The following is a 12,680-nucleotide window of genomic DNA, read 5'->3' as shown; positions in this document are numbered from 1 at the left end:
GGAGAATCATCAGACACCCCTGTTTTGGGGCCACAGGAGGTCACAGACAGTCCTTAGAGCTGGCAGTTTCCTTCTGTCCCTTGGGAGGGAGGCTCTTTTGCCCATGAGCATCCATCTGCTGGGGAGTGGGGCCAAGGTCCCTTCAATCCAGAGCATCCAGGACATGGTGGAGATGCAGGGACTGGACGGGCTGGGGAGGCAAGGTGTGGGGAGGACCCCCAGAGCTGGGGACTTCATGAGCTCCCTCTGCTCAGGGACCTGCCACCTCCTATTTTTGGGAAGGGGAGAGGCCCCTGGACTCAGTCCAGCAGTGACCTCCTGGGGTGGGGCTTTATGACACAAGGGGACACAAATCCAGAAAACAGAAGTAAGTTGTGCAACCCTGAGCTAAAGGCTCTGACTTTCATCAATGGCTTGAAGAGGAGCCAACAAATGGAGGGTGCGGGGAGGGATCCAAAGAACTGACACTCGCTCCTCATGACTCATGCTTCCACTCCCCACGTGCCTCCTCCATGCTAGGCCCGGGCCCTGGGAGCACAAGCCCAGGCCATCATTCAGCTGGGAGCCCTCCAAAGGCTGGGGCTGCTGCCTCCTTCCTGTGCTTTCCCCGGAGCAAACTTCGCTGGACCCTGCACCTGGAGAGGGGCAGCAGGTCCCTGCTCCGCCGATTGTGTCCAGTGCCTCTGGCTAGGCTGGGATTTGGCAAATGGGGAGGCAGGGGAGATGTAAACAAAGCCCCAGAGGTCAGATGACACGGGCATGAGTTTGTACACCTAAGTGAGAGTGGTGCCCCTCAGCCCCCATCACTCAGGTTCTACATAAGTGAGGCTGGTCTGGGCATGGTGGCTCATGTCTGTAATCCTTGGACTTTGGGAGGCTAAGGTAGGAGGATTGCTTGAGGCCAGGAGTTTGAGACCAGCCTGGGCAACAAAGCAAGACCCCTATTTCTAAAAAAAAATTTTTTTTTTTTTTTGAGATGGAGTTTCCCTCTTGTTGCTGAGGCTGGAGTGCGATGGCATGATCTTGGCTCACTGCAACCTCCACCTCCTGGGTTCAAGCAATTCTGCTGCCTCAGCCTCCCAAGTAGCTGGGATTACAGGCATGCGCCACCACGCCCAGCTAATTTTGTATTTTTTAGTAGAGACAGGGTTTCTCCATGTTGGTCAGGCTGGTCTCAAACTCCCGACCTCAGGCGATCTGCCTGCCTTGGCCTCCCAAAGTGCTGGGATTATAGGTGTGAGCCACCAGTCCCAGCTGCAAAAAAAAATTTTTTTAAACTAGCCAGGTGTGGTTGTGTGCCTGTAGTCCCAGCTACTCAGGAGGCTGAGGCGGGAGGATCACTTGAGCCCAGGAGTTCAAGGCTACAATGAGCCATGATCACACCACTGCACTCCAGCCTGGGTGACAGAGTGAGATACTGTCTTAAAAAGAAAGAAAAAAAAAGTGAGTCTGGGGACACAGCCTCATTCCTCCCTTGTGCCCCCTCCATGCTTAGGGCCAGGCCCTGGGAGCACAATGACTTGTAGGTCAGAGCCTCCCCCGATGGCAACTTCTTAGCACCCTTAGCCAGGTGCTCATCTCCTCAACCCCCCGTAACCCTGTGGCTGTGTCTGTGGATACAAGAAATCCTGTCCCATGAACTCTGGCAGGCGAGGAACCTATGAAGCATGTGGCATTTCCACCCTGCACCAGCCACGAAGAATGCTAGTCCCAGAGAAGCACCCCACCGTGTGCGGGAGGCTGAGGCCAGGTCCAGCCTTTGGTGTGGGGAGTGTGAGCACATCCCTGTCCTCTGTAGCCTCTGCTGCCTGTCTATTAAGGAGGCTATCCTGCATGCTCACCACGTGGCCCCTGTAAGCTCCCATGTTCTCCTGATTTTGGCCAATGGCTTATCAAGACTTTCTGGTGGGCTGGGCATGGTGGCTCATGCCTGTAATCCCAGCACTTTGGGAGGCTGAGGCCAGCGGATCACTTGAGGCCAGGAGCTTGAGAGACTAGCCTGGCCAACATGGTGAAACTCTGTCTCTACTAAAAATACAAAAATTAGTCTGGCGTGGTGGCACACACCTGTAGTCCCAGCTACTTGGGAGGGAGGCTGAGGCAAGAGAATCTCTTGAACCCAGGAGGTAGAGGTTGTAGTGAGCTGAGATCGTGCCACTTCACTCCAGCCTGGGCAACAGAGCAAGACTCTGTCTAAAAAAAAGAAAAAAAAAAAAAACTTTCCAGTGGCCCTTCTCCACCTGGAGCTCAACATGCAGGTTTGGATAAACAAAGCTGATGTAGCCGCTGCTGCCCCTCCCTCTGCCTCCCACCGGTCCTTCACCTGTAGTACTCCACGTAGCCAGTCTGGTCGGATAGCTTGGTCAGCTCCATGGTGACCTCCCTCCACACGGGCAGTCCTGAGAGCTGAACAACAACGCTGCCCGCCATCTGCTGTATGAACTTCAGGGTCTGCATGTGATCGCCCCGGGCAGCAAAGATCTCACTGAGCCGGGCCAGGTGCTGCTCTAGGTCCACCTTCATCTTCTGGGTAGTTCCGGAAACCTAGGGAGGAGCAGGGGGCAAAAGCCGTGGAGGTAGAGCTTCTGATTCTCATCCCGGAAGGTCTTTGCAGGCAGCAGAAGGTGGCCTGGCCAGGTGCGATAATTACGCGCATGCCTGTCATGCCAGCACTTCGGGAGGCTGAGGCAGGCGGATTGCTTGAACCCAGGAGTTTGAGAACAGCCTGGGCAACACAGTGAGACCCTGTCCCTACAAAAAAATATATAAAAATTAGCCAGGTGTGGTGGCATGTACCTGTAGTCCTAGCTACTTGGGAGGTTGAGGCAGGACAATCACTTGGACCCGGGAGGCGGAGTCTGCAATGAGTCAAGATCGCACCATTGCACTCCAGCCTGGGCGACAAGAGTGATACTCTGTGTCGGAAAAAAAAAAAAAAGCTGGCCTGGCCTGCTTAGGCATGAATGAACACACCATGCTGCCCCAGGCCTGAAGATCTCGAGCCTGTGCCCCTGGAGGAAGGACTGAAGACAGAGGCCGCCACTACCCACCCAGCCCTCATGTCCCTCAAACCAGGGGGCAGTCCCTGACCTGGCCTTAAACAGGATCTGGGCTCCAAGAGAGAGAATGCTGGCGCCAAAGGAGCACACCATTATGTGTTGGAGGCTGAGGCCAGGTCTAGCCTCTGGCGCTGGGCGTGTGGGCACATCCCTGCCCTCTGGAGCCTCTGTTGCTCTCTACTAAGGAGGCTATCCTGTGTGCCCACCACGTGGCCCCTGCTGTAAAGGGCTGGAATAAACGTATGCATTCATTACTATACCTTACTATATACAGAGAGAGACACCCAGATGGAGAAACCAACAAAATAATCCATTATTCTTTGAAGATTCTCTTAAAACTTTCAACACTTTGGCTTACAAATTCTCTTTTAGAGAAACAGACTCTATGTTGCTACCTTGACCTTGTATCCCCACAATAGGATTTCTAATTGTTCTATAAGAGAAAAGCTTTGTTGTGGCACTAGCCGCAGCACACCGGGTCCTGAACGCTGAGTGAAGGCAGGACGATGGGACTTTGCAAAAACAAAAACAGCTGCGATCCTGTCTCTGAGGAGCCTGGACATGAGGCAGGAGGAGGAAACCGGCGCCTTCTCCTTGTATTCACATCCTCCCCTGGATGTGTGTCCTGCTGGGTGGGCAGACAGGCTCCTGTCCCTTGGCTGAGCCCTAAGGGCCTGGGGTTGAGTGGACCCTGAAGGAAACATCTGCCAATGCAAGACAGAAATAGAAAGTTGACGGCTGGCCATCCAGTTAAAAACATTATTTATTTATTTATATTTAAAGGTACTGCTCCTTGCAGAGCAGGGCTACCCTCTAGGCAGTGTGCCAGAGTAGCCCGTTCATCCATTTGTTTCTTTCTCTTTTTTTTTTTTTTTTTTTTGAGATGGAGTCTCGCTCTGTGTCACCCAGGCTGGAGTGCAGTGGTGCAATCTTGGCTCACTGCAACCTCCGCCTCCTGGGTTCAAGTGATTCTCCTGCCTCAGCCTCCCTCCCAAGTAGCTAGGACTACAGGTGTGCGCCACCATGCCCGGCTAATTTTTGTATTTTTAGTGGAGACAGTTTCACCATGTTGGCCAGGCTGGTCTCTTGAGCTCCTGGCCTCAAGTGATCCACCCACCTCGGCCTCCCAAAGTGCTGGGATTGCAAGCATGAGCCACCACGCCCGGCCATGTCCATCCATTTCTAGTGGTCCAAGTGGTCAACCCTAGCTGGCTTTTGAAGAGCACAGGCAGGGCTCGTACTGGTTAGCGGGACTTTCCCACAGCCCAGACCCAGGGTGCCTGCAGAACCCCGGGGTGCAGCTTGGCAGCCCCAAGCACGCCCTTGCTGGCAGCGAGCGGAGAAAGGGCTTTGTTGTTCTGAAACTGTCACACTAAACCAAGAAGCACAACGGGCCAGGAGTGGGGCAGTGTGCACTAATCCACACTCGGCAGCCTTCAGCTCCCATGGGTCTGGGAGATAAAAACGACACAGAAGAAGAGGCAGAAACTTCCCACAGTGAGATCAGCAAGGCCGATTAGATTCCACTCTCGGAGGCCAACGGTGTTCTCTGTGTTATGGGGACTTCACATCAGCTGTGTGGCCTTTTACATCTGCGCTACGCTGGGAGTTCCTGGTTCCAGAAAAGAGAATGGCTCTCTTTGTTTCATTTTGTTTTATTTTTTCAGTGTCAGCGGCTTGTTCCGTTTTCTGGCTTATGCTTGGTTCTTACGAGCTGGTTAAGGACTAAGAGATACCAGAGTAGGGAGACACTCTACCCTGTACAGATTCGACAGCCCGAAGCACAGGGGAAAAGACCCCAAACCATGTAAAAGTACATTCAGTAACTAAATGTCATGCTAGTACACTTGGCTGTTGAATTTAATAAGATAAATGTACAACCACTTTGGAAACATTTATACAAATGGCACTATCATCAAAGAATAGTGCCATTCTGAACAAACCCAGTAATAGGTGACATTTCTATATTTCTATAATATATCAAACAAACTTCAGAGCAAAGGGCTGTTAAAAAATTATCTGTAAACTTTTTCTGTGAGGCCACTTGTTTTCTCCCTCACAGTTCTACTCTCTCACAGTTAACTTCTCTATTTCTTAAACTCCTCCTTAGGGGGGGAAAAAAAAAGAAGGCAGTATTTGTATTTGTCATGCCTTCTCTTTCTTCCTGATATTTTCCCACAGGAAACAAAACTAAAAAATTGTTTTTTTGAGATGGGGTCTCGCTATGCTGCCCAGGCTGTTCTTGAACTCCTAGGCTCAAAAGATCCTAAAATTTTAAAAAATAAGAATGACAGCAGTGACCTACTTACAACTCCCCACTTCTCTATACCATCCCCAATTCCTTAAAGGTTCAGGACATAGTACTCCCCCCAGGGACAGGTGGGATGACCCAGAGATGGAATCAGGCTCTCTCTCATGGAAAGCTCTGAGAACAGGAGGGACAGGTCAGTTTTCCAGGCTGGGCAGACTTAGGGATGAGCTACAGGTGGCGGAGACCATGGTCTCGAGGAAAGAGCAGTTCTCAAGTGTGGTCCCGGGACCAGGGGCATAAGATGCACCCCCTGCGAACTCACTCACAAAAGCAAAAGCTCTCAGCCCTGCCCCAAGACCACTGAAGCGGAACCTCTGAGGGTGGGGCCCTGCAATCAGTGTTTACCAACCCTTCCAGGTGATTCTGATGCAAGCTCAAGTATGAAAACCTCTGGGAGGGAGGACTCTCCAGCGCTCAGTGAGCTTATCTGGAAGGGTGGATGGGCCAGGTCAGTGGAGGTAAGGGGCTAAGACCAGGAGGCCTGGGTTCTGGTTTCTGCTCTGAAACATATACATTTTCAACCTCGGGTCAGCAATGCAACCTCCCTGTGCCTCAGTTTCTACATCTGAGGGCTGCCCATCAGCCTGCTGCAGGCTCACATGAGAGAGCCTGGAGGGGCCGTGCTGGCTACCAGGTACAGGAAGTTTTGGTATCCCAAAACGACTCCTCTCTACTCCCCCAGACTGGGGCATGCAGCCCTCCCAGGACCGCCTGATCCCTGAACCACCGCCCCTACCCACCAAGGCACAGGTGTCCCTCTAGTTGGACGTGCATAGGTGTGGGGCTTCCAGTCCAGGAAAAGAGGACTTGGAGCAGAGCCCACCCCACTCTGTGGGTGCATCCCTAGAGGGCTTCTTGTTGGCCACTCAGCTGCATGATCTGGCCTCTGGCAAGGCCCAGATCCAGGTTCTGCCTGACCTGTCCACAAGTCCCCCATCTGCCTCTGCCGCCCACAGCGTCCTGGATCCCAGCCTCCCGCTGACCCCAAGGTGATTACAGTAATTAATAGCACTCATAATCACAGTCATACAGCTGAGTGTACTTCACAGTCTACCAGCACTTTCGCTGACATTATCTCACTAGTCATTTATCTGATATCCGGACTTCTCCCCTTGGATCTGGGAAGGCTTCTAAGATCTGCTGCCTCCCCTGGAGCCCTGAGGACTGGTGTGCTGGGTGTCCACCCTGAGGCCCAAACCAGCCTCACAGGTCCTAGCAAGGACCCAGGTGCCACCTTTCCACCTGGAGGCAAGGCAGCAGCTACACCTGGGCCCTAGGGGTTCACGCCAGAGGGGGAGGTGACCACCCACAGGCTGGAGGCAGCTATGGGCTGGCTGGACCAGTGTGAAGCCCCGGGACTCCTGACCTCACTTCTCGGTAACAACGGAGAGGACGAGGGGCTGATCTCCAGGGATACAGAACCCTTCCCTTTGGGAACACAGGGGATTTCAGAGAGTGGGGCCTGCTGTGAAATGTCCAAACCTGGCCCTGGAGCACCATCAGGCCATGGGGTGGGAGGCCCCAGCCTGGGGGCCCGTTCCAGCTCCCCTCCCTGGCAGCTCTCGTCCTGTGGGATAGGGACTTCTAGGACTTGACGTTTTCCCATAAGGGAATTCTGGGAGTTTCTCTAAACCCGTGAAGGTCACGGCCCTGGTGCCTTCCTGGGCAGGGCAGGGGATTTTCCTCTCGGGGCTAGGTTCCTCCTCCAGCGATCCTGGTGCTGGTGGGTGAAGAGGAGGCAGGCAGCAGGATGGCAGGGAGGGGCAGAGAGAGCCTAGAGGGCAGTGACCATGGGGCCCTTCCCCACCAGGGCCTGGGGCAAGGGTGGGTGCCCAGAGGGAGAGTTCTCCCCAGGCAGGCCACACCTCTGCCTCCCAGGCCTGAGCTGGCTGTCCCTCAGCTCCTCCAACCCAGCCGCCCCAGCTCACCGCGCAAGGCTGTTCCAGACTAGCATCTCCGCACCGGGACTCAGCGCTCAGCTATGGGGATGGGTCCCAGTGGACACGGGCGGTGGAATGAACTCTGCAAAGGACCGGGGCCCCTGGTCTTGTAGCCACCCTCAGCCCCTTTCTGGAGGCCAGGGCCTCCTCCCACGATTGACTTGGGCACGGAGGAGCAGCACAGCTGTCTCTTTAAGGTGACACCCCCGACCCCCCTTGTTGACTGAGGGATTAAAGCCTTAGAGGAGCTTAAGGGAGCAGGAGGGGGGCAAATGGGGTCCAATCCTCTTCTGGAGGATGCCGGGGCAATGGCCAAATTCTCCTGTTGGGGCTGGATTTTGTGGCAGAGGCTGCTCGGATAAGCAGCTGAAAAGGTCTGGTGCTTAGAGTGAGAATGACGTGTGTGGGGGCCAAGGTCAAACTGTGGGAAAACTCCAATTCCAGGCAGCTGGGGTAGAAAAGGCAGAGGCAGTTTTCAGGGAACCAAGTCCTCAGATGTCCACCCTTGTCGTGCTCCTCCCCGGGCCAGGTCCCCAGCAGAGGGGTGGCAGCCCCAGCAAAAGGCTCGTGTGTATCAGGCAGCGTCTGCCACAAAATCCAGCCCTGGCTTGGCAGAGTAGCCTTCCCCTTCCCCTAAGAGTCTGACACCTCCTCTGGCCAGGCCAGAGCATCCTTCACTGTGAGCCCCCACCTGGAGTCACTGCCTGGAAGCCAGAGCTCCGAGGAGCTGGGGCAGGTCTCCACTACCTTACGTCACGGGGCTCTTCAATTTTTTTTTTTTTTCTTTAATTTTTGAGATGGAGTCTCATTCTGTTGCCCAGGCTGGAGTGTGGTGGCGTGATCTTGGCTCACTGCAACCTCCGCTTCCCAGGCTCAAGTGATCTCCCTGCCTCAGCCTCCCAAGTAGCTGGAACCACACCACAACTGGCTAATTTTTGTATTTTTGGTACAGACAGGGTTTTGTCGTGTTGCCCAGGCTGGTCTCAAACTCCTGAGCTCCACATGCCTTGGCCTCCCTCAAAGTGCTGGGATGACAGGAGTGAGCCACCATGCCCAGCCCTCAGTTGTCTCTGAAGAGAGTTTTTTCCTCTTGGCATCTCCTGGACCTTGCAATACTCCATATGCAGCACTTAAAATGAACACAAAAAATGCAGTGGGGCTGATTTTCCATGTTCAAGGTCTCCTTTGACAAATCAAAAAGTGTTCGGCTTGTTGGAAACTGGGGTTTGATCCCACAGCTGCCTCCTTCAGTCCTCACCCCCATCCCTGCCACCCCTGCAGGCTTGGAACGCACAATTGCCCATTTGCCCCAGCAGAGGCAACTGCAGCGCAGGCGGGGTCCAGCCCTCGGGCGTCACACAGCCCCTCCGTGTGCAGCTGAGCCAGCTGGGATCTGACGGGGGCCCTTGCTCTGACCACGCTGACCTTGTGGGCTGTGCCTGTACCCGGCCAGCTGCCTGGGAGCCTTACCAGAGCATCGATCCCAGAGAAGGTATGGTTGGCATCGTCCAAGGAGTACATCAGCTGGTACGCCCCATCGTTGGTCTCGCTGTTTCCATAGAAACCAATGCCCACCGCAGCACTATAAGCAAGATCCCAAACAGAGGTTAGAGGTGATACACAGAGGAGAATGTTTGCTTATATTAAAAAATAAGCTTAGGGCCGGGTGCGGTGGCTCATGCCTGTAATCCCAGCTACTCAGGAGGTTGAGGCATAGAATTGCTTGAACCCAGGAGGTGGAGGTTGCAGTGAGCCAAGATCGTGCCACTGCACTCCCTCCTGGGTGACAGAGCTAGACTCTGTCTCCAAAAAAAAAAAAGCTTGTTTTTAGAGCAGTTTTAGGTTCACAGCAAAATTAAGTGGACAGTAGAGAGTTCCCATATATCTGCTGCCCCACACACGCACAGCCTCTTACTCCACCCTAAAATCCTGCACCAGAGTGGTACATCCATTACAACTGATGAGCCCAGACGCACACATCATCATCACCCAGAGCCCACAGCTTCCACTAGGGTTCATTCTCAGCGTTGCACATTCTATAGGTTTGGACATATGGATAATGACATGTGTTGGCTGGGTGTGGTGGCTCACGCCTGTGATCCCAACACTTTGGGAGGCTGAGGCGGATAGGTCGCTTGAGCCCAGGAGGTGGAGACCAGCCTGTGCAACGTAGTGAGACCCTATCTCTGCAAAAAATTTTAAAAAAAGAAAAAATGAAAAAATGATGTGTCCACCATTACCATATCATACAGGGTAGTTCCACTGCCCTAAAATTCCTCTGTGCTCTGCCCATTAAGTACCCCCTCCCCTCTAACCCCTTTATTTTTATTTTTATTTTTTTGAGACAGAGTTTCGCTCTGTTGCCCAGGCTGGAGTGCAATGGCGCTATCTCAGCTCACTGTAACCCCCGACTCCTGGGTTTAAGTGATTCTCCTGCCTCAGCCTCCTGAGTAGCTGAGATTACAGGTGTCCGCCACCACGCCCAGCTAATTTTTGTATTATTAGTAGAGAGGAGGTTTCACCATGTTGGCCAGGCTGGTCTTGAACTCCTGACCTCAGGTGATCCACCTGCCTTGGCCTCCCAAAGTGCTGGGATTACAGGCTTGAGCCACTGCACCTGGCCTTAACCCTTGATCTTTTCACTTTCTCCTAAGTTTTGCCTTTTTCAGAATGTCATAGAGTTGAAACGATACAGTGTGGAACATTTTCGGACTGACTTCTTTCACTTAGTAATATGGATTTAAGATTCTTCCATGACTTATTCCGGCTTGAAAACTCATTTTTTTCAGTGCTGAATAATATTTCATTGTCTGGATGGACCACAGCTTATCCATTCACCTGTTAAAGACATCTTCGTTGCTTCCAAGTTCTGGCAATTCTGAATACAGCTGCTGTAAACATCTATGGAGAGCAGGTTTTTGACTTGAGCTGAGGAACTCTTTCCTGGGGGCTGCGGTGAGTAGGTGGATGACATCTCACATTCTGGCAGGTGGGGCTAGGGGTGGTGAGGTGAAGGTTCAGGGTCCCTGGCAGGCTGGTTCTACAGGACATTTTATTTGGGCAATAGGAAAATACTGTCCTCTAGTCCTAAGACTCCAAAAGTTGGGAGACTGTAGCCAGCCCAAGGGATGCTGATGCAGTAGATCTGGGGAGGGCCCAGGTTACCTGCACTTTTACCAGCCCCCAGGGGATTCTGACACAGGTGGGCCTGGGAATCGCTGAGGTCTACTGAGATCACATACTCATTGCCAACCTTGGGTCTCTCTTGACACCTCCAGGAATTGTGGACTCCCTCGACATCCTCCACCCTTTCCTCCAGCATCCTCAGGCCACCCATGTCACAGTCTGTTCTTCCACTGTGAACTCCCAACTTATAGAATGTTCCTTCTTCTACTGAGCTGACACCTGCCTCCTTAAACCACTTGCCCCCTGGATCTTCATTTGTCTTCTAGGGCAGCCTGGAAGAAGTTTCCAGTTCTGCACAGTGCCCCATCAGACAGCTGAACCTGGCTTCCTCATAACCCTCTCACCTCATGCTCTCCAAGTGGGCAGGCGTCCTTCTTGGGACTAAGGTTTCAGACCCTTGCCATCACTGTCCTCCAAATGAAAGTCTAATTTGTTAATGTCACCCTTAAATGTGGCCTGAGTGAGTCACTCAAGTCCAGGTTGTTCATCAGCTCTGAGCGCAGCAGGGCTCATGCCTTAGGTCCTCCACTTCCCAGGGCACTGACCTGAACTTGCACCCGCCCTGGTTCCCCCCCTCCCGCCACTGATCTTGTGGTCTACAAACAGCCCCTGAATTTCTTCCCAAGAATTGCTGTTAAACCCAGTCTCTCCTCCTTCCTATAGTGCTGTATTGATTTTTGTGTTGTTTTAACCAAAAGCAGAACTTTAAATCTATCCCTGTGAAATCTCATCTAGTTGGTTTTAGTCCAACATTCCAGCATGAACAAATCATTTCAAATCTTGACTCTTGTCATCCATCATATTCCATCTGACCTGCACCACTTGAGACCATCTGAAGATTGATTAAGCAGCCTCCTGAGTTTTCATCCAAAATGCTCATTTGGGTTAGGGTGGGGGGAGATGAATGTACACGTCCACACTTATATTTGTTCTGTTGTTCTTTAAACAACACAGGATCTAGGATGGAACCCCCTGGAGGACTCTGATAGCAACCTCCTGCCAGGCGCAGTGGCTCATGCCTGTAATCCCAGCACTTTGGGAGGCTGAGGCAGGCAGATCACCTGAGGTCAGGAGTTCAAGACCAGCCTGGCCAACATGGCGAAACCCCATCTCTACTAAAAATGCAAAAATTAGCTGGGCGTGGTGGCGCATGCCTGTAATCCCAGCTACTCGGGAGACTGAGGCAGGAGAATAGCTAGAACCCAGGAGGAGGAGGTTGCAGGGAGCAAAGATTGCACCATTTCACTCCAGCCTGGGAGACAGAGCAAGACTCTATCTCAAAAAAAAAAAAAAAAAAAAAAAAGAAAGAAAAGAAAAGAAACCTCCTTCCAGGGCGCCCTCGACTCCTAATTTAGTGTTTTTCAGGATGTGGTCCTCAGACCACGGGAACAGAATCACCTGGGGAGCCTGTTAAGTGCAGATAAGCAGCCCGGCCCGTTCCATCAGTGTGGTCTGGGAATGTGCCTTTTAAAATGAGGTTCCTGTATCATCCAAGATGGGGGGGCAGGAGACATCAAAAAAAAAAAAACAAAAAAAAAAAAACAAGGTTCCTGCATGCTTTACGTATCTCTGTCTCTCTCTCACACACACCCCCTCTACAGTTTAGAAATCCACTGCATAAATCAATATTCATTGGGTTCAACCAGAGTTGTGTAACTAGCTTTGAACCCAGTTAAATGCACCATCATAGAAAATGCAACTGTATCCACACAGAGGGGAGGAGCTTCACCAAGTGCTCAGCTGAGATATTTATACATTAAATGAATTGTCTTCCCGTGACCCTCCAATTTGTAACTTTATTTAAAAGAAAATGAACCAATTGTATTGTGCTCTGAGAAGCCCTTTTGTCGACTCCTTGTGTTCATCCTTTTCTAGCTCTCTGAGTCACGATTTAGTGTTTTCCGGGGATTCAATATGAAGCCAGCGTTTTCCCATCCTTCTATTCTCTCGGGCCCTGTGGGTTTATCAGCGATGGGCCAGGAGGGGCTGTGAAATTACACCTCATCTTTGGGGATCAGAAATCACCTTGGGGCTCAAGCCTGTAATCCCAGCACTTTGGGAGGCTGAGGCAGGCAGATCACCTGAGGTCAAGAGTTTGAGACCAGCCTGGCCAACATGGCAAAACCCCATCTCTACTAAAAATACAAAAATTAGCCGGGCGTGGTGGCGAGTGCCTGTAATCCC

The 12,680-nt window shown here is 52.2% G+C and overlaps 1 protein-coding gene across 3 annotated transcripts in view; it reads right to left on the bottom strand.

Annotated features, from left to right (window-relative positions):
• TTYH2 (tweety family member 2) overlaps positions 1–12,680 on the bottom strand; it is a 48,453-nt gene that overhangs the window by 22,116 nt on the left and 13,657 nt on the right. For 2 of the 3 annotated variants that reach the window (XM_063598793.1, XM_034942815.4), the window contains 2 exons: positions 8,781–8,892; positions 2,324–2,544 (listed from right to left, as the gene is read on the bottom strand). In XM_063598793.1, the coding sequence (XP_063454863.1) occupies positions 2,324–2,544; positions 8,781–8,892 (333 nt within the window). The remainder of the gene's footprint in view (positions 1–2,323; positions 2,545–8,780; positions 8,893–12,680) is intronic. The other variant, XM_055101457.3, reaches the window with a different exon arrangement.

This window comes from Pan paniscus, chromosome 19 (assembly GCF_029289425.2).
Source record: "Pan paniscus chromosome 19, NHGRI_mPanPan1-v2.0_pri, whole genome shotgun sequence".
In the NCBI taxonomy this organism is placed as follows: domain Eukaryota; kingdom Metazoa; phylum Chordata; class Mammalia; order Primates; family Hominidae; genus Pan; species Pan paniscus.
The sequence above is the reverse complement of the archived record's forward strand: the minus strand, read 5'-3'. Positions and strand labels throughout refer to the sequence as shown.